Source organism: Myotis lucifugus, unplaced genomic scaffold (genome assembly GCF_000147115.1).
Source record: "Myotis lucifugus unplaced genomic scaffold, Myoluc2.0 scaffold_12, whole genome shotgun sequence".
Lineage (NCBI taxonomy): Eukaryota > Metazoa > Chordata > Mammalia > Chiroptera > Vespertilionidae > Myotis > Myotis lucifugus.
Genome location: NW_005871060.1, coordinates 2,934,922 through 2,957,857, shown reverse-complemented (window position 1 = coordinate 2,957,857; position 22,936 = coordinate 2,934,922). Strand labels below are relative to the sequence as shown.

Below are 22,936 nucleotides of genomic sequence, written 5' to 3'. Positions count from 1 at the left end.
AACCTAAGCCTGACATCAATTTGGATGATGGATCCCCTCAATTTAGATTTCCTTCTAGCATACAAATAAATAGTAAAAAATATCTGCCATTTGTAATAGATATTTGACTCCAAATCTATCAAAATCTTGTGTTAGCAGTAAAATTAAATTAAATAATGTTTTGATTTTCTTACTTTTTAAATCAACATATTCATTGGTATATTTGATGGGAAATTTCTTGTATTTATGTCAGAATAATGTCTTTAAATATGAGTTTGGCAGAAGAGAATAGGAGAGGTATATGAATGAAAAAGATGGGAAAGATTAGAGAAAAGAATATGCTAGAAAAAATATATAAATGACTTAAAACAAAACAAAACTAAACTAAACAACAAAACATTGAAATAATGGAGCAGACCATAGACATGGGAGCATAGAATGGGACAAAAAACTTATGTTTTATTTAATTTAAATACTTTGAAGTGCTTAACTGTATATGCTTAAAGACTTGAAATATAAACACTTATTTTAAGAATAAAATGTTAAGTTTGGGATGAGTCAAGACATTGAAAGCAAAAGATAGGCAAAGTTCAGTAAGATAGTATTATTGAACCTTTATCCAAATTGCTTTTTTCCCCAATTTGGAAGCACTTACAATAATCTATCCTGAGAACTAGAGAGGATGCCAAACCTTGCAGAAAACTCTGAGTGTGTATTTCCCAGACTATTCTACTTTTAAAGTAGCCAATGATGACAATCCTATATAATAAAGAACTAATATGCTAATTAGATGGGAAGGTGGAACGATCTTCCAGAACTACCTTCTGGAAAGACCAGTGGGCGGGGCTGCGGGGCCACAGTCAAACATCCCCTGAGGGCTCCCGGGATGCCAGAGGGATATCTGACTGCCAGCTTAGGCCTGATCCCCTGGGGAGCAGACATCCCCTGAAGGCTCCCAGGCTACCTGAGGGATGTCTGAATGCCAGTGTGGGGTAGCAGGCCTAAGGTGGCAAGTGGACATCCCCTGAGGGGTCCTGGGCTGCAAGAGGGTACAGGCCAGGCTGAGGGACCCCCTTGAGTGCACGAATTTTCATGCACTGGGTCTCTAGTTACTTAATAAAGTTAATAATTTATGTAAAATAAATGATGTATGTGGAGAAAAAGTTCAGATGTAAACTTTGGTCTGCAAATCTGCTAGGTGAACAGAACTTTTTATGATCAAACACATACTTAGTAATTTTGAAACTATTCATTGCATGTTGAATTTAGATGTAAATATCAATTTATGAACTTTTTTACTGTTGACACTATTACAGATGTCCCACATCCCTTTAACCACCTCCACTCAGCACACCCCCACCCCCCAAGCCTTCACTACACTGTTGTCAAACTTTTTAAAGCATGAATTAATTCAAGGAATTGTTATTTAAAATATAGTTGGTTAATAATAGGTTGTTCAAATTCTATTTATCTTTTTCAAGAAGTTCAATTATTTGACTAAATTGAACCATTAAAAACCTGTTGTTGTAAGGAAGCTTGTATGATAAAAATACTGAAATTAAGTAGAGATTAAAGCTTACTGCTTTCTAAGTTTTACACAGGCCATTTGTTCTTCTTTAAAATCAAAATTTTACTTATAATTTTGGAATATTGACATACTTCCAATTGTAGAGAAAAATAAGAATTTTAAAAATATAGGAAATTGTTTTTCCACTTGAAGTTTAAGAAAAGCAAGGCATAATGAAAAAAGTTTTCTCAGAAAAGAAAATTTAGAACTGCAAGGCATATATTTCATATCAAATTTATAGGTTAAATGTTTTCTGGGACTCTAAAATGACATATTATTAATATAGATTCCTTTGGAATCATCAGACCATTATATAATTAATTCTTTAGCTAATTATGAAGTTATTATTACAATTATTACAATTAAATTACAAGTTTTAATCTGATACCAAAGCCAGAAGCTAAATCTTGTAATAAATATCTGAATAAACTCTTCTAGAAAAGACTGCAATGATGAACTATCCCAAGCACTTATTGAAGTTTGATAACTATTGAACTAAATATGGTTCATTGTTAGTATTTGAGCAGTGGAAAAAAATAAAGGCCATTGGTAAGGTACATTCACATTTAAATTCACAACCACCACCATAGATATGTAAGTGATTACAGATTTTGCATTTGTAAAATTGAGGAGGATCACGAGAATTAACAAAATTGTGTATGTATTTTGTAGAGTACAAAGTCTTTGAGACTATCCAGAGATTTGGGGACATAATGTCAGCATCAGCATGTGACTCTCATTACTGGAGGGTTCAAATCAGGTGGAACTAAAACAGAATATGTGCATGTGTTTGTGTGCATATAAGCACATGAATGTTTTCATATTTAAAATGCACTGCAAAACATTAAGATTCAAGCCAGACTTGTGATTTTGGTATAGATCAAGCACAAGAGTAAAGTAGCGACGAGAAAGGTGAGCATTATAGTACCTGAGGATAACCTCAACAAACTTGGAATCTTCATTCGCATCTATATCAACTGAAAATTGAATGACCTTAGCAATATTACTGGAGGCAGGGTCTACCAATACCAACAAGGCAAATTGGCTTGCATACTTCCCTGCAAAGCATGTTTGGTCTGGAGACACAATGAGAAGCAGCACTTAAGGAAATGTTTTCTCTCTGGTGACTACTGTGTAGGGGCAGACGCATCACCAAAAGAGAGTGTGGGAGAATAGAATTTGGGCATGGAAGCAACTCTATCTTGGCTCACTTCTCCACTGATTTTTTAAATCTTGTTACTTAAGCAGGTAGGAATGTCATGCTAAATTCATATTCTCAAAAGAGTAAACTAAGAAGTGGGGGAAAACCAAACCTGAACTCAATAAATGTTTTTAAAGTTTAAACTCTGTGTGACATCCGATCAGCAAAATAAAGTAAACATTATTGACTTGTGTTTTGTGGCTCTTTTCACAGCTCTGATAAATGTAACCCAGGGCATTTGTCCACTACCTTCAGGCAAGCTGTCATCATAAGCAGATGTAAAATGCCTCAGCTGCAACACCGCAGTTCATTACACACTCTAGCTTAGTGACTGTTTTGGACCACTGAGAAAACAATGTAAGAGTTGATGAGAGTTGAGAAATTCAAACACCAAATGAGTAAGACACTTTAGGCTCCCCGAGAAAAGTTTGAAAGCACTTTGCATTTGCCTGTTAAATTTTAAGATAAAATATATGATAAAAATTGCAGAGACAAGCCCTTTGCCACAGGGGAATTCTGCACTGGCATGGGAACTAACAGAACTATTCCAGCAGTCTCAGGTCGGTCAGGAGCAGGAATTGAATGGCAGTCCCAATTTAGGGGCCAAGTCAACAGTAAGCTAAGTCTAATAGCTAATTAATTAGTTTAAAAGCTAATTTTAATAAACTAAAATTAGTCTAAGAGATAATTTCCTAACTTCTTTCACTTAATGGACTAGATTCAAATGTATTGACGATTACCTTAATGGATTGAAATGATCAAATGGTAGAAATACTAAGAGTGGGCAGTCAAGTAATGTATAGGTCTGCATTGCAACTCAAGAATATTCTATTAGTTTAATTAAGCTTTTCTAATTTTGCAAAGCTCGAGATGGGGATCATTAGTATAAAACATATTTTAAAGTATCTAAATGTTAGTTTTAAATAGTAGTACTAAATGCATCTGGAAGGAGTGGCTCAGTTGGTTGATCATCGTCCTGTGCATCGAAAGGTTGCCGGTTCCATTCCTGGTCAGAGCACATACCTGGGTTGTGGGTTCAATCCCCGGCTGAAGCACTTACAGAAGGCAACTGACCAATGTTTCTCTCTCACATCCTCTCATACCCATGATTTTCTCTCTTTCTTTATAGGGATTGAAATAATTATTCTTTTTTTTTTTTTTTTTTTTTTTTTTTTTTTTTTTTTATATATATTTTATTGATTTTTTACAGAGAGGAAGGGAGAGAGATAGAGAGTTAGAAACATCGATGAGAGAGAAACATCGATCAGCTGCCTCCTGCACATTTCCCACTGGGGATGTGCCCGCAACCCAGGTACATGCCCTTGACCGGAATCGAACCCGGGACCCCTCAGTCCGCAGCCGACGCTCTATCCACTGAGCCAAACCGGTTTCGCTGAAATAATTATTCTTAAAAAGAATTTTTTAGAGCAATATTGTATGACAGCTTTATTCAAATTTTTGAAGAAAATCTATATTAGTATCTACATGTTTATCTCTATATTTGTAGCTATATCTATATCAATTTTGATATTGCTAATTATATAGCTCCACACAAAAATTTCTATTTGTCCAACAGAGAGCCTAAAATTCCAGAGAAATTGGGGAATGGAAAAGGGAGAAGTTCATGTCTACTTATTTTCCAGAAGGACAAATTTCTACTTCTATTTCAGTTACATAGAAAACAATTGAAATAAAATGTAAGGAACTTTTTCATAGGAAATTATTTTTATTGCATTATTTTCATTGTTTAATTATAAATATAATTTACCTTTATTGAAAACAATACAGAAAGTACACAAAAGTGTAAAAGAAATTAAAATAATCACCCATAATTTTACCACTCCAAAATATTACTATTGATATTTGGATTTCTTTCCCTCTAGTATGACAGTCTCTTGGAACAATTTCTTTTGTGGTTAGCAAACCAACCATCCCCTCTTTTTATAAAAGGCTGATGATATATTGCAGTCCAACCAGAGATTCCCTAAATCAGATTTTTTTTAAAAGGATGCTAAACAGCAGGAGCCATCCAACCTGTGCCAAAAACTTACTGCAGATACACAGATGGTCAGGGCATCATTTTCACCCTGGCCCAGAGGAAGAACAGGCTCTGGATTACACCTGCTGCTTCTCCTACCTTAGAAGAAAGTGATCAAACTTTTCTCACAGACAAACTGAATGTTCAGGGCATCGCACATGAGAAAGAGGGAAGCACCTCATCAGATGAAAGATATTACAGTTTTACTATTTAAAAGTGCCGCTCCCAACACTTTGAACTGTTTTGAAGAAGGCATATATATATTTAGAGATGGGGAGTTCAGAGATGAGGAGAGGGAGAACAAACATTAGCCTAAGCCAAAAGCTAGTTGGCTAACTTGGGAAGAAGGAAGAAAAATTCAATTGGCAACTCTTGAGAAGAAAAAATGAAAACTATTCTAAAACTTTAAAAGAAGATTTAATTTAGAGCTTTCTTTGGAAAATGTAGGCTTAAGAAGAATCTAGTCATATTCAAGCTAAACTAGGTATTCATATCCAAAAGAAATGAGAAAGTTGGATAAACAGCTGGCAGTGATCAGGCCAAGAGGATAAAACGTTAATAATTATAGAATCTTAGTCCAAAAATCTGTTATTCTAGATGGTGGAATTAGATGAAAACTTGCACAGTGACCCAGTTTCAGTGGGTTTTAAAGTTCTAAGCAGATTAAACAGGCTGTCATATACCTGTGGCAATACCTAAGGGTCATGAAACATCTTAGAATTGATAAAGTGAAGACAAATATCTTTATTAAAAAGTATTTACTGTCTTTGATGACATGAGAGCAAATTACTTTTGCTCTTTATTTCCTTCAGAAAGACCTGTAATGTTTAATATAAATATCTCATAACACTCATTACATCATTATACTGCTTCTTGGATGGTTTGCAAAAGAAGAGAATGTTCCTAGCAGATTCTGATAGTTGCTAAAAAAAAAAAAGAGTCAACCCTTTGATAAAAAAATGGATTCCAAAAATTAAAATCAATTAATATGTAATGTGTTCAGTGTGTGTGTGTGTGTGTGTGTGTGTGTGAATATATTGCACTGGGTATATTTTGTTTACCCCTCCACATCGCTTCTCCACTTATTGTCACTTTCCAAGGGAGAGGTCCTGACTCAATAGGCTGCCTTGCCATCTGATTTCCTTGCCATCTGATTTGTTGCTTACCATGGTGGTGATTTGTGCTCCATGTCCACAGCTGTCTATTCTATAGTTTCATATCTTCTTTTTCCATTCACCCATTGATGGACATATAGGTTGTTTCCATATCTTGGCTATTGTAAAGATTGCTGCATGTGGGTACAAATTATTCTCTGATATCCTGTTTTCATTTTCTTTGAAAATATACCCAGAAGTGGGATTGCTGTATTCCATGGTAGTTATATTTTTTTAAAAATCCTTACCTGAATATTTGGGAGGGAGAGAGAGAGAGAGAGAGAGAGAGAGAGAGAGAGAGAGAGAGAAATTCACAAACATTTTGGTGTACAGGATGACATTCCAACCAACTGAGACATCTGTCCAGAGAAGTAGTTCTATTTTTAATTTTTTGAGAAACCTCCATACTGGTTTCTATCACTTCTTTCCTGAAATACTTTTCTCTCTTGAATTCCATGTGATGACTATGTTCTGCTTTTTCTCTGTGCCATTGTACCTGCCCTTCAGTTTAGTTTATTGGGTTCTTTTCCTCTTCCCAACATTTAAATTTGGCATTTCCATATTTTTTTCTGCCCTAGTCACATTCTTTCCCAGAGATTTTAGCTCTAACTTTCTATGAATTTGTATCTGTGGACTTCTCAACTCTAGATGTATTTCATAAGTAATTCAAACTTAGCCTGCTAGAAAAGTTAATAATAACAAAAATTTAGGTATTGTACAAAGATAATAAGTTAGAAAGTGAGTAATTTGCCCAAGATCATAAAGTGAGGGTCAGAGAGATACTATAAATCTTGTTCTTTAACTAGTAGACTGTATGATCTTTTTTCCCAAACTCATCCTTTCCTTTCTCTCCCTGTGGGAAGTCAGGAAGCACTTCTCAGCTTTTAGAAATGAGCCTAAATTTGACCTATTCAGAGAGGCTGTCCTTGATCATCTTGTCTAGCAGCTCCTGCCTGCTTATCCTGACTTCACTTCCTATTTATTTCCTTGAAATGATTATTTATGAGAAATTGTAACTCAGATCATTTATCCACCACTTCTGTCAGATACCCTGGATTGTTTTGCACAGCACCCACTCTAATTGCTTTCTGGTGTGCCTTCCTCTACTGCACCCTACTTTTCTAAGGTTATCTCGCAGCTGGGTTTTCCATGTGATTTCATTTTACCAATTAAAAGCTTTCACAAGAGAAATTAATTTGGAACTAAGTCATGTGGGGAGAGATAGAGCAGGGGTCCTCAAACTACGGCCCGCAGGCCACATGTGGCCCGCTGAAAACATTTATCCGCCCGCCAGGTGTTTTTGCCGCTGCTGCCTGTTGCTTAGCAGCTGACTCGTCCCGGGCCCCGCAGTGAGCATGATTGGAATGTGCGCCGCACTCTCCGACTTCGGCCCTCCAACAGTCTGAGGGACAGTGAACTGACCCCTGTTTAAAAAGTTTGAGGACCCTTGAGATAGAGGATGTAAGGAACAACGTTGCTCAAACAGATGATGCAGAAAAGGCACAGTTCTAGAGCTTGACAGGTGTGACAGGAGGTTCCAGACACCGCAGCTCCTGAATGTTGCGGAAGCAGCGTGTTTCTGGAGCTGCCAAGGGTGGTGGAGGCTTCCTGATGTACCTTTCTGATGGGGTGGAGGCTGCAGCTTCCTCATCAGCTCAGTCCTGCCATGTGGCTTACGTGTGGGAGCAATCTAGAGTCTGTTTCTTTTATCCTCCAAGTGATTTTGTGAACTGTCTATATGTTTATTAAATCTGTTTTAAGCCAACTTCAGTGGACTCTGTTGTCTGTAACTAAGAACCCCGGTCAGTACATCTAGAAATTTTTGTGTCTGTTTTATTACTAGAATATATACACTCTGAGAGAAATTAACCTTTTCCTGTCAATTACAGAATTTCCAATGTCAGCTACAGCTTAGTTCAGAGTAGATGTTAATATGTAATTATGAATTTCATGACATAAATTTTAGAACCCTTTAGTTTCTCCTGCAATGATAGAAATTGCATTGGAATACCCTGCTAATAACTTCCTGCCAGCCCACTATGCTCTTTCGGTATATGTATTATCTTCATTTCAGCTTGGTTCTAGAATATGACAAGTCTAGGGGATTGACATTGTTGAATAGGTCTCAGCTATTCACTGTTCCTAAAATTTGCCATGTTTTCTTGTTTTTTTGCTCATATGTTGAATACCCTGTGCTCCACTATGCTACACATTTTTCAAGGACAGACTGAATTAGTGTTTTTATGCAGCAGCCTTTCATGTACTTCCCCAAATGATTAGTTAATTATACCTTAATTTATGTTCCTACTAGTGACCTGGTGCACAAAATTCATGCACATTAAAAGGGAATTAATTAGAGGAAATATTTTAATATTGCTATTTGCCTTTTATCTATAATAGAAGTGTCAGAGATGACAGAAAATTAGTAAAATATATGTGAAAATCTTTCTCCTGTCAGAGTCTGGGGCATGCCATGGGAACCAGAGTCAAGTCCCCACCCACCCACATGAGCCTCAAAATTGCACGAGACCCAGACCTGGCTGGCCCCACCCCCATTGGGCTAGATCTAGACCTGGCCGGCCCCACCCCCATCAAGCCCCGTTGGGTGGGGGGTGTGGCCTCAGGTAGCCTGGCCTGGCACCAGGGGTGTGGGGCGTGGCCTGAGGTCCCGCTGCCAGGCCAGGGGGTGCGCCTTGAGGTCCCCTGGCCCGGGCCAGGGATCATGGCCTGAGGTCCCCTGGCCCAGGCCAGGGCAGGGGACATGCCGTGAGGTCCCCATCAAGCCCTGCCGGGCAGCAGGGGGTATGCCTTGAGGTCCCTGTCAAGCCCTGCTGGGTGGGGGGCGTGGCCTGAGGTCCCCCAGCCTGGGCCAGGGCGGAAGGCACACCTGGAGGTTCCCTGTCAAGGCCCACATAGTGGGGGGCATGGCCTGAGGTGCCCTGTCAAGCCCGCATGGCGGGGGGCACGGCCTCAGGTCCTCCAGCCCAGCACCGAGGTGGGGGGCATGACCTGAGATCCTCCGTCAAGCCCTGTCAGGCAGGGGCGGGGGGTGCAGTCTCAGGTTCCTGCTGATTGCTCATTAAGGCTCCTTACAGGAACTCGGCCTCCACTGTGGGTGTAGCCATCTTGGCTGTTACAGTGTGATGGTCAATTTGCATATCCCCTCTTTATTAGATAAGATAATACTTTGTAGATACTTTGTTATAGCATTTCTAGAAAAATAGATTACATTTTATTATTCTGAGTCATTGTGTTATAATTATTAGGTGAAATAAAATGTATGTGTGAGGAAAATTAAAATGCCATAAAGCTTGCGAAAATGTGCTATAAACTCACAACTATAAGTTATTATCTTTATTATTACATGCAGAAAGAGAAAAATTACTGCTCATTTTTATTTTCTGATACTTAGACTTCCAAATAATTCTATTTATCCTCTTTCTGAGGACTTACTTGCCTTCCACATGACCTGATGTTTTCAAGCCCTGGAAAGAGTGGTCAGGAAGCACTAGGAAGCCACATGTTAATTTGTGTGGTTGACTTGAAGAGTAGAAGTTTCCCTCAGAGTCTTTCCTCAGTAAATTAGGAATAATTCAGTTTGAAACATTCATTCCTGGATACAAACATTTAAATACTATCCTCAAACAAACAAACATAACTGAATTATTTTTACTTCCTTTTTTCCCTTTAAATGAATTAAACCCACTTTGAAAATCATGCTGTACTGCAATTATACCCTCAGTTCATTTGGAGAATTTTCTTTTATAATATGGAATATATTAGGTGACTCAAACTCAAACAATATATGTAAATGTTTATTATTTCTGATATTTTCATTTTTCTTCTTTAGAGACTTTTATTAGCACATGTTAGAGAGCAGGTACTATTTTGTACTTTGAATATTTTATTTGAAACATTTATCATTTATCACATTAATACCATATATGTCCACTGATTCTTATTTTATTATTGTTAATAAACCAAAATTTACATAAAAAATGAAATAAAAAGTTAAGGAGGAAATATTTATAATATTAAACTTAAGCCAGATGTGGAAGCATACTTTTACGGATTAAACATTTACTGAGTTGGCAGGAAAAGACTTTCTTCCTCATTCAGCCAAATAAGTTTTGTTTGAATGGATTCTAATTTCTTATTCCTTTACCCTTTTTTGCCATCTTTCTGTTGCTTTGTTTACCTAATAGTGGTTTTTTCTTACCGCTGCCATCCACAGTTCTGCACAGCTGCTTCCCAGATGAGCTAACGAGCTCATTTTCATCTTTACACAAGTTTAAACTATGGGCTCATCCTATATGGCTTTCACGGAAACAGTGACTGAAATTTCTTTGTGACAGTTCTCATTGCTACACTTTTTTAAAAAAAAGGAGTATTCAAGGGAACTTGATTATAGAAAAACATAAAACATCCTTATCCAGTTCTGCATCCTTCAAATCACATGTATTATTTGAAAACTAGTGTGGTCAAGGCCTAGATTTATGAAGAACATAACATATGCATTCAGAAAATAAAGAAACAAAACAGACTTTTCCAGAAAATTGAGAGTTTCTAATTTCAATTCTTATCTACTAAAGGTTGATTAATCAACTTCTATCGAGTATTTCACCCAAATGCCTTTAAAATGACTTTACCTAACATGAGTTGAACAACCAAAGCAATAATTCTTTACACTTGTTTCATATATTCACACATGAAAAGATTCAAGGAGATTTCCTAATTTAGAGATATTTCAATAAACACCAAGCAATTTCTTTCTTCCTTCCTTCCTCCCTCACTTCTTTCCTCCTCTTTTACTGTCTTCCTGTCTTACTTCTTCCTTCCCTTACTCCCTTTCTTTCCTTTTTCCTTCCCTTTCCTTTCCAAGTTAATTTTCTGTACTTTTTGGATAGTGCATCATAGTCAAAGGCACGCAGAATACTCTACAATTTAAACAATAAAATCCCATAGATTTGGTATTGCAACTTCCACTCAGATAGATGATAATTGGATAGAGATTTGGGGAACTAAAGAGGAGGTAAGTTGGCATTCCTAATGACTTCACTTTTCATGTTGGACTTGTTTATTGATTTCTTTATTTAAAAGTGAGAGAGGGAAGTGAGAGGTTGAATTCTGGGTTATGCTTAAATAAGCTAAACTACTTAAGAAATTACCATTATTCCATTTCATTACATTTTGGCACAGAGGTACATGCACATGTTACTGGGTTGTAAGAGGTGTTTGTGAATTAGAGTTAAATAGCTTGAGGGCTATATGGTTCACACTCTTTCTTAAAATAATGAGTATGAAAAAATGAGTGTGTAAAAAATAAGTAAAAGTCAAATATAAATATCGATAGAAAGTAACCATACCACATGTGAAAAGCATACGAAAATATTTATATGGAATTTTTAGGTCCATGTCCCAGACAAGTTAACTTCCCTTCTGTTGTGCCTTTACAAATGTATGGCTCATTGAACATAAATGACTCATAATATTAATATGTCAACAAAGCTTTACTATATGTTGTGTGTGTGTGTGTGTGTAAAACTTTGAACATATACATGCTACTGCTGTTTTGTAGCTAAATAACATCTAATTGTGCTAATGTGAGAAAATCAATGAATTATATTATGCATTCTTTAATTAAAAAGCACAGTGAAACTGCTGTTAGATTTGACGACTTGAGTGTGTTTAGAACTATGTGTGAAATCTTTCCTGGATCATCTTATAGAAAGAGGTGAGGATATGGCATAATTAAGTCAGGGTTTCTGTTTCATTTGTCCTCAAATTTGTCCATTATACAAATTGGGAGATCATCAAGTTAAACTTAATTATTCAGGTTGAGTTTTTTTAATGACCATTTTTATGCCTACAAGTAGGCATGGGAAAAATATAAAATAACACACAAATTGTTCTCTTTATAACTAAATCTTTAAGATCAATTCAATGTTTCAAATTGTTGTTCTGGTTTTGAAATTCTTTTATGTGACTAACATTTTGTAATATTTCAAAATGAAATTATATATTGTTTGAAGAAACTTGTTTCATATTGTTTCATTCAATTACATTAATTAGTAGAAATGGAATGAGTTTAATTTTATAAGTAACTTGGCCATTGAGGTTCTAAAGTTTAAGCACTTACTGCCCAATGCAATCCTTTTATGTAACAAATTAGAACCAAATGGGAATTTGATAACATAGAAAAATTATTTCATGCTAAAAGAAGAAGAAAATTTAGAAAATATACATATCATGCACTATATGCTTAGATATTTATGAAAACATTAAAAGCTTATACTAAAATTTTAATTATTCTGTAAGTTGTTTTTCATGGGTGAGAGGGATTTTGATCTGGTGAATTCTTATAGAGGTTTTATTGTTATCTGATAGTTAGAAATCTAATCAAAATTTTGTCCTGCCTAACAACAAATTTTGTGAATCAATGGCAAATGTCCATACTTAGAATATCATATAATAATATGGTTATAATAATAGTAGTATGTTTAAAAATAATATCATTTTAATAGGATCTTTAAAAAGAAAGTAAAGAGCCTCAAGTCATATGTACAAATGGAAAAATACACAATATGCTGGAATGCTAAGAATCTGGACTAGGGATTAGGAGCCCTAAGACCTAGTTTCACTTCTGTTGCATCTACCCTTTCATTCAAAGCAAGCTATTACCACTCTTCTCATTTGTGAGATTTATCCTCAAGCATCCTTAACTTTCCAGATTTCCACTCATCACCAAATTTCTAGTGTTCCTTACATTATGAAGGTTGGACTTTTGAACAAAATCTATCTGAAATGTATTAACTAATATGTATTTCCAGAATAGAAAATGATATTGCCTGCTGCTCTGGAGAGCAAGATGTGTTCCCTAAAGCATCATGTTACTTTACTTTTATGATTCTGAGACGGCCACAGGTAGGGTATCTGCAGGAAGATAATCTTGGTGCATTCCTGCTTATTTTATTAACCGAAATGAGATGGTCACCATGCAGTGGAGATAGGGAAATTGTAAGAAGGTGGAGATATTTATTTGATGTCTTAAAGTTTCTTCTTGACACATACAACAAAATTAATTTTTAAGGGAAATAATGGGTTTGGCATGTTATGGGATGGCCTGTGAAATTAACTGGCAGTTTCTTTAGGTTTAGGGAAATGGTTTTGAGTTCCAAACAATAAACAAGTGCAATTTTGGCACAATGTTTATTTGCACATTGGAAGTTGCATATGAGTCCTGATAGCTCTATACTATAATTTTAACTCTATTTAAATGTGTTATAATAAATACATCCTTTCTTTAATTTAGAAAATTTAATAAAATATTCTGGATATCAAGACTAATTTGCTACATATCCTTTCTTAAGGAAATCCTCATACTCCGTTGGGTGGGTTGTACATTTGTGCAGTCACTATAGAAAACAGTATGAAGGGTCCTTAAAATTTTAAGAATAGAACTACCATGTGATCCAGCAACTCTTTTTCTGGAAATTTGTCTGAAGAATATGAAAACACTAATTTTAAAAGATAGATGCTTGAGGGTAAATCTCACAAATGCATAGGGAATATTAATTGCAGCATTATTTACAAGAGCCAAGATATAGAAACAACCTAGGGTCTATTAACAGATGAATGGATAAAGAAGATGTGGTACACACACACACACACACACACACACACACACACATCCCACAATGGAATGCTACTCAGCCATAAAAAAAGATGAAATATTGCCATTTGCAACAAAAGGGATGAATTATGAAGGTACTATGCTAAATGAATTAAGTCAGACTGAAAAAGACAAAAAGCATATGATTTCACTCATATGTAGAATAAAAACCAAAAAGTAGCAAACCAACAAATTAAAACAAAAAACAAACCCAGATACAGACAACAGAATGGTGGTTACCAGAGGGGAAAGGGTTTGTGGGGAGGACAAATGGGTAAAAGTGGTAAAATATATGGTAAGAAAATGAAATTAGACTTTTGTTGGTGAGAATGCAATAGAGTATACAGATACTGAATTATAATACTATATACCTGAAATTAATATACTAATATTAACCAATGTTACCTTAATAATTTTTAAAAAAATAAATAAAAATGTAGATTTAAAATAGAAAATAGACATATAAATAGGTTTATACAAATACATGAATGTTAGTTTATGTTAGTTGAGCTTCAATAAAAATTTTGCCAAAAAATGAAAATACAGAAACAATATTAATACAAGCAATATTTAACAATTCTTCTTTAAGGACTCAAAGTGAGCATCACTAATAATGGGACAATCTGACATTAGTTTCCAACTCATATGATGGAATACATAGCGAATTCTTGCTGAAAAAAAATTCACTGAATAAAAATGAAGTCTTTAGTTTCATATCCAAGCTTAAAGAAAATACATAAAAACAAGTCAAATGAGATGACAAGGAAACAGTGAGACAGTTCCAGAATTCATGGCAATGTAAAAGGCAATTGGCCTTGTCTCTTTAAAAAGTAAATGTCATTAATTCAAAAGAATATATGCACTACTATATTCATTGCAGCATTATTTACAATAACTAAGATATGGAAGTAAAACAAGTGTACATCAATAGATGAGTGGATAAAGAAGTGGAGAATATATATATATATATATATATATATATATATATATATATATATGAATACTTGGCCATAAAAAATGAAATCTTACCATTTGAGACAGCATAGATGGACCTAGAGGGTATTATGCTAAGTGAAATAAGTCAGTCAGAAAAAGACAAATACCATATTATCTCACTTATATGTGAAATCTAAAGGGCAAAATAAACAAAATAGAAACAGATTGATGATTGCCAGAGGGGAGGGGGTTGGGGAACTGGGTGAAAATGGTGAAGTAATTAAGAAGAACAAATTTGTAGGTACAAAGTAGTCTTGGGAATGTAAAGTACAGCATAGGGAATATAGTCAATAATAAATTAATCACTATGTATGGTGCCAGGTGGGATTGGAAATATCAGGGGGAATACTTTGTAAAGTATATGATTGTCTAACCACTATGCTATACACCTGAAACTAATACAAAAATAATATTGAATGTAAACTGTAATTAAAAATAAAATTTAAATAAATAAAGTAAATGGCATGCCCAAGAAAAAAATATCTTGTTGAAAAGGTGGGGGAGGGGTGTGTAAAAGGCTGATTAGATGATGGTTTACAAGCCAACTATAAAACATTTTGACAATAATTAAGAAAATCTAAATATGAGCTGGATGTTAGATGAAACTCAGAAATAATTACTGATTTTCTTATGAATGATAATAGTAATGTTATATTGGAGAATGTTCTTATTCCTATGAGATTCATAATAAAATATTTGGGGGTGAAATCTGCAGGCTACTTTACAATGGCACACACATACACACCAACATACTTTATAGAGTTGAAGCAAATTTGGAAAAACATTAACAATTGTTTAGTGTGCATTGTAAGTATACTGGTATTTATTATACTGTTCTTTGAGCTTTCCAAAAATTTTTAAATTTTATAAGAAAAAGCTGGGAAAGTTGCACAAGTTGAATGCCACTGGATAGTACACTTAAGATGGTAAATTTTATGTTATGTATACTTTTTAAATGATGGAAAAGACCTTGCGTAAGGAATAAGCCTGTCTTAACCACAGTAACTGTTGACAATAAACTAGAGGTTGTCTCAGATCTCTAATTATTCACTTAAGGTTTACCCAGAAACATAATATTCAGGAAAACATATTCTAGAATTTAAAAAGACTACCAGATAATTGTTCTGGAGTCCTGACATTTTTTTAAGCAATGAAAAACAAATAACGTCTGGATAAAATTCTACCATAGAATAATTCAGACAGTTTTTCAGTAAAAATTCAGTAGGTATTATTGGCTCTAGTACATTTGGGTTTTATATAGAGAAGGTCCATCTAAATACAACTTTTGGAACCCTCTTCTTTATCCTTGAGTTGTCCATGAATGATATTACTTAATGTTTTGCTTGGGATAAAAAGAAACTAAATGAGATAAGTATTGGAAAGTTAAATTTATTTGTAAAAGAATTCCAAGTAAATATTACAACAATTATGTGAACCACAGTTCAGAGGATATGAATAGATTCTAAAAGTATCCTGGGACATAACTGAGGTTCAACAAGTCAGGGACAATTTTTTCCTAAAGACTTTTAGGCTGAAGCCACAATTAAAGGACACTTTTAGTTCCGTCCAGAGCTCTTCCACACACAAAACTGTGGGAGACTGTAATTCTTACTCACAGTGACTGAAAATAAAAGCTTGGTTAAGTACAAAGGGCTGCTTTCTGCCAAGCTCAGTGGAAGAAGGAAGTGGCAAGGGTGGTACAGGATGGCTGAAATTCCCCAGTCTTAACTACGGATAGCAGGATTGCTTAGAATTCTGAAAAACAATCCCAAATTAGGTCTTATAAAGAAATAATGACCTGACAATGACTAGAACCTGGGTATGAGACCAAAGGGGAAAGTAATATTGTTTTCATCACAAAGTCCTAAAGTAGATTGTGTATTTAAAAAAAAAATCATGGTATTTGGGGTTCCACAGATCTTTATTTGATCTTGTATCTCTAGTTGTGTGTGAAAATTAAGGCAATTAACACCTCTGTGATATACTTTGTTAAAATGTGGGAAAGATCCCTAACCATAATGCTGTTGTAAAGAGTAAGTTAAACAATATATATATATTACTAAGTATATAGCCTTGAGCACAAGAAGTACTCAGTTAATTTTCACCAGCATCAAAATCACCTCAGACTCCAACTCAGTCCAGCTTTGCTAACCACAGTGGTATGAGGCAACTTGACCTAGCCCAAGGGCTGATATTAAACCCACTGGAGTGTTGAGCAAAGGAGATAATGTTTGAGCTAATAGCAAATATGACTTCTAAAATCTACGACAGTGATTTAGACCAGAAGTCACAAAGTCAAATGTTAAGAAGAATTCCATAGGTACTATAAATGAGTGACTCAAGGGTGATGGTACAGCAGCCGGTACATGTGAGTGGTCAAGTCTATGTTAATCTTGTGAGAACATATCCCATCTCAAGGAGCAGCTGCTATTTAATTCTATGTCATGGTTGGGATAAGGGGATGGAAGCCCAGTGTGAGAACACCTTATTAGTTTTGTTGTTGCTGTTGTTGTTTTTTGTTATTGATTCAGAGAGAAAGGGAGAGGGAGAGAGAGATAGAAACATCAATGATGAGAATCATTGATTGGCAGCCTCCTGCACGTCCCACATTGGGAATCAAGCCCACAACCTGGGCTTGTGCCCTGATTGGGAATCAAACCGTGACTTCCTGGTTCATAGGTCGACACTCAACCACTAAGCCCATGATGGCGGGGCAACACTTTATTCATTTTTAAGAGAATCTGCAAAATCCAAAATATTTATATTATATTTCCTGCTTCTAAAACATTGAAAAAAAAAATACACTGTACAGGCCAAATAAAACATGTCTTTAGCCAAATACTACTAACTAGTGATCTTAGATCTATGGCTTCTTGTATCACACCTACCTAAGATTAGTATTGGTCCTAAAGATTGAAATGGGATTGAACCTCTGGCTTGGAGACAAGTGGGAGAGAGAGAGAGAAAGAGAGAGAGAGAGAGAGAGAGAGAGAGAGAGAGAGAGAGAAGAGAAAGCGAATGTGAGCCATATATGTTATTTGTATTTTCTAATAGCAACCTTAAAAAAGTAAATAAAAAAGGTGAAAATAATTATATGTTTCATTTGACCCAACATATCCAAGATATTATTTTAACATGCAATTAATGTGAATTTATTAATACAATATTTTATATTTTTATGATGTCTTCAATAGCAGCGTGTATTTTACACTGACAGCACATTTTAATTCAGGGTCAGGCACATTTAAAGTGCTCAATAGCCACATGTAGCTGGGAGTTATCCTACTGGATAGCACAAGTCTAAAGCGAGCTTTTCAAATGTTAATATGCATAGTGAAGAATGGTATATCATGTTAAAAATGCCAATTCTGATTCACTGGTTGGGATGGAGCCTGAGATGCTTCACTTCTCACACGCTGGGAGGCGGTATCAGTGCTCCTGGTCCATGGACTACACTTTGAACATCAAGGAGCCAGACCATTTTGGCAAGTCTTACTCAATCAGCATCCTTTCACCTAAAGCATTCCCTTCTTTTTCAAATTCAGACAATATCTGTTGAAGATCCTAATCTGATATTCTAATGGTTAGTCACTCACCATATTTAGATATGGAATGACATTAATAACTTTAAAACAGGCAATATTTTATACACCACTTGCAGAAACACTGACTCATTTTCTATTTATTTATTTATTTATTTTTCTTTATTGATTAGGTATTATATATGTGTCCTTATTGCCCCATTGCCCCCCCCACCCTCCCACTCATGCCCTCACCCACCTGGTGTCTGTGTCCATTGATTAGGCTTATATTTATTTATTTTAAACTTGGGAACCTGCCAGTGTTACCAGATACTTTTATGAGAATGCACTTAAGCACAGGACACAGGATAAGCACAACTTTATAATTCTAACTTCATAAGTTTGGCATGTTAAACATTTAATAAAACAGACAATAGGATTGCGGAGGGAAATTTGACAATAATATTCTCAAAGCTTTAGGATTTAGGGGCATTCCTTGTTCAAGGGCATGAATATTTCATGAACTTTCCAAAGAGAAACATAAAGGGAACTTTTTTATTTCTTCCTGACCATCCTATTTGAGGAATGGGTAGAGCTCTACAGGCAGATCTTAGATCTTTGTTTAACTATATATAAATATGAAAACTTAAAAAGCTGAATGTGGGGGAGACTATAACCCAAAGATCCTATATAGTCCGCAGGATGCAAAGCTCAGAATAGTATTCTGGAGTTGAGCAGTGAATTAGAATTCCTAAGAACTTGTTCACACTCATCTCAGATTTGCTTGTGAGCTTTTAGCAAGTGGTTTACTCTATTTTCTCCTCTCTCAGATGGAAAGAATAATGCTTGTTTAACCTATTACACAAAGTTGTTAGAGAAGGGTAAAGGAATTTGGTGAATTGTAACATCCAATTATAAGTTATTCAAGCATGCTGAGAGGAAGGTACTGAATCTTAAACACAAGATGGAGTCTGAACTGACAAGATGATCAGGTACTCAGAGCCCTCCCTACTGCTGCTTTTCATAATAGTTGCAGCTATCTGTTGATATTATGTTTTCCAAGTAAAAATGCAAGACAGGATTCTAATCACAGAACTAATGTCCCTTCCCACACAGGAGAAAACAGCATCTCAAATGGTAAGTAAATAAAAAGAGACTTTATGAATTTTTTATTTTAAAGTCTTTGATTTAGTTTTTAATTGAACTAAGTATGGAACTCTGTATACCAAAGATACTTTTCCCCTAATAACAACTATGTAAGTCATTTATTGGCATGCAATCTCTTGAGTGAAAAGATCTGAAATTTAATTCTTATAGACAGCTTAAATTAAATTCACGTGGTAAAAGTTATCCAGTGAGATCATTGGAAAAGAATTAATTTTGTTTCAAAAGTCAAATATTATATAAAACCGAGGAGGAAAAAACCTATAAAATAATAAAACTCTCTAATTGAGAAAATCATAAAATATTATTAAAAGACATTATATAAGGCATAAATAAATAAAAATAAATAAGTAGAAGACAATATTATAAACATGTCAATTAATTATACATTGGTCACAACTTGGAAGCAATTCCAATCAAAATTATAACTTTTATAAGTTGACTTATAACTTTATAAGTTGACTCTAAAAATTATCTAAAAGAGAAAAGGGCAAGTACAGCATAGATACTTCTGAAGAAAAAAACCAAGGTGAATGAATTGTCTATTTTATATCAAGAATTATTATGAAAATAACAAATGAGCAAGATTCTGTTATTTCAGGGAGGTATGAATAAAACAAAGAGTGAGCCCAGAAACAAACTAACTGTGAAAAGATAACTTTAAGATAATCAATGAAATATGAATAAGGACTAACTAGGTATTCAATAATATTAAGAAATTATTTTGTTAGGTGTTATAATGTCATCATGTTTTCTTTTAAAATGATTATTAGATAAGGATTCATACTTAAGTGTTAACAAGTGAATTATATCACCTGTATTTGCTTTAATATAAACAAAGCTGTTAAGGCAATAGAATCTAGTATTTTTAGTAAATTATTAGTTACAGAGGTAGTTATGAAGAGGAAGAGGTCTGGGTTAATATCTGGATTTTGCTTCTGGTTGCAGGGGTAGTGCCGTTTGCCAAGATAGAGGATAAATAAGACACGGCAGTCTTCAGGGATTAAAATAAGTTTAATTTTGGAAAATAATATTAGGTGCTAATGGGATACTGAGAGTTCTCTGAAGTTAGCAGTAGGATAATTGAGTTTGAAATAAAGAAGAGAGATCTGTGCTCAGGTTGTAGTTGTGAAGGCTAGTCTACTCCAGAGAAGTGATCAAATGACCGAAGAGAACATACAGTGTATGGTAAGAAAAAAAGTCCAAGGATGAATTCTGCTGAATACCAATATGTATAAAATAAACAAGGGAGAGTTCAATGACAGATTCTGAGAATAAGAGGAGTATTTGAATAGTTTTGAGAAGAAAGGATTGATCAGCATGAAGATTAATCAACCCTAATCCAATAATTTAGAGAAGTTAAATAAGATGAGAACTGAAAATAATCCACAGGATTTAGAAATTGGCAGTCATTGGTGAATTTATCAGGACTTGTTTCATTTGAATAATGGTGGCAAAGGACCAATCACCATGGGTTAGCGACTATATGAGAAGTGAGAATTGGAGACACTTGTTTTGAAGAGTTTATCTGGAAACTGAAAGAGAGTTAGGGCAATGGTTGGAATACAAAAGGGATGTCCTTTCGTTATAGAAGTTACTTCAGTATGTTTAGAGGCAAAATGAAGTAGTCACTTGACAGGGTCAGTTTGAGACTCTATAAAAAAAGAGGGAACAATAGATGAAGTATAGCTGGAAAGACAGGTGAAAAGTATCAAAAACAAGTTGAATTGGCTCTAAACAGCCCAAGGAGTTCCTTTTTTCTCTGAATCTAAAAAAAATATGAGAGAATATTTCACTTAGTAAGAATGAACTATTTTTTTTTAGACTCAGGGGAAGACATGTTCTGAATGCAGATGGCAAGCTCAGCGACCAACAGCTGTCATAATCAAATTATGACTAGAAATTATCAAAAGGGCTCTCGGGGGGAAGGGGGGCTGATTTATGAGTCAATTTTGGTTGACAGAAAGACTGACAGATCAGGTGGTAGTTTCTATGTTTAGACCCAATGATCTCTGTGAAATGTGAAGCAAATCATATGTGGATAAGATTCAAGGCCAGCAGTTAAGAGCAATGGTTTTGAGAGAGTGAACTTTAGAGTCTTTGGAGGGAGGGTGGTGAAATTAAGAGTTGAGAAAAAGCCCATGAGTGGGTGGCTGAGGGCCACTCCAGCTGGAGTTTGGAGACCATAAATTATTAGTAGCAGCCATCTACACCTTTGTGAAATTTTCTTCATCAATACTCAAAGGTATGGCTCCAGGTGCAAGCAAGAGATGTCAGGATCAATCTACTTAAGGGGGGTTAACAGGACAAGTAGGATCAAAGCACAAAAAGACATGGGCAGTGGGTATTACTGCAAGAGAGAAGTTAAATAATATGCTGTGCATCTAGGTTAGACAGGATAAGGTGTAAGTCCGTGAAAGTAGTGATGGGTTAAGAAGTCTTTAGATAATAGCAGTAAGTATGGATAGAAGATGGCAGGGGTGTCAGAGGAATATTGTTACAAGTGTCTACTAATGAGCTTGGATACAGCAGTGGAGAGTTAAAGCAGAATGCTGCTACTATTTTGTCATTCTATAGTAAGTTAAGAGATAGTGGCGTAAGAAGTTAAGCTTGAAAGCTATTGAGCAGGAGGCAGAGGAATGAGATCTGTGACAAGATTGACAGTGTAGAGCAGTTCCTATGTGATGGGGTCATGGCTCCAGAGGAAAGAGTAGGAGTCAATAGTAAAAAGAATGATGGGTGGAAGGAATCCCAGAATAAGCCAGTGATAAGAGTAAATGAGAGCGAGCCAATCAGAGACCCACACTTTGGTTGGTGGCCAAAGGACAGTGGGAAGAGAATGTGGTAGATGGACCACTCCAGTGACTTCTAGACAAACCAAGTCCCAAGTGGTCAAGGGTCTTGTGAGGTTAGCAATTTTTAGGTTCCACTTATCATTTAAAAGGAATGTCACTGAGAACTTACTTATCTCATCTCTGAAGAGTTCTCTTTCTCAGGCTGTTAATGGGGAAAAAATGCATCTATATTCATTTCCTATTTTAAAATTTATTTATTTTTCATTAAAACCACTCTTATCATGTTCCTATTATGTACACATTAGTATTATAGGTACAATGCAGATCATGAAATAGAAGTCATTTATCCCTGCCTCTGAGGAGCTTGTTTTCTTATTAAAGGTATGAGAAATGTGTATATTTACCTCAAATCTGTGGATCTTGGAAGAAGTCTTTTTTTTCCATTAAAGTAGATTTCAAAATCTTCAGTCTTCAGCCTGTGGGCATAGTCAATATATCCTGATATCTCTTGCCCATGAGAATTCTTGTCACGAATGAATATCACAGACTGGTAGAACAGAAAAATAGAGAATGGAGAGAGTAAATTAACAAAAGTCATTTGAGTAAATGTATCCTATATAATAAAAGAGAAACATGTAAATTAACCATCCCTCTGCTATGCCCAAGGCACGCCCGCCAGTCACACCCACCAACCAATCAGGAGCGAGTATGCAAATTAACCCAACTAAGATGGCGGCAACCACGGAGCTGGAGCAAGCAGGAGGCTTGGGTTACGTTCAAGGCTACAAAGTTTCAATTATAGAAGATGAATAAATCCCAGGAAAAAAAAAAAAAGAAGAGGCTGGGAGC

The 22,936-nt window shown here is 35.4% G+C and overlaps 1 protein-coding gene across 1 annotated transcript in view; it reads right to left on the bottom strand.

Moving 5' to 3' along the window:
• Positions 1 to 22,936, bottom strand: part of CUNH4orf22 (chromosome unknown C4orf22 homolog) — a 520,196-nt gene that overhangs the window by 44,015 nt on the left and 453,245 nt on the right. The window contains exon 4 of the mRNA XM_006084529.2: positions 22,492 to 22,634. Coding sequence (XP_006084591.1) covers positions 22,492 to 22,634 — 143 coding nt within the window. The remainder of the gene's footprint in view (positions 1 to 22,491; positions 22,635 to 22,936) is intronic.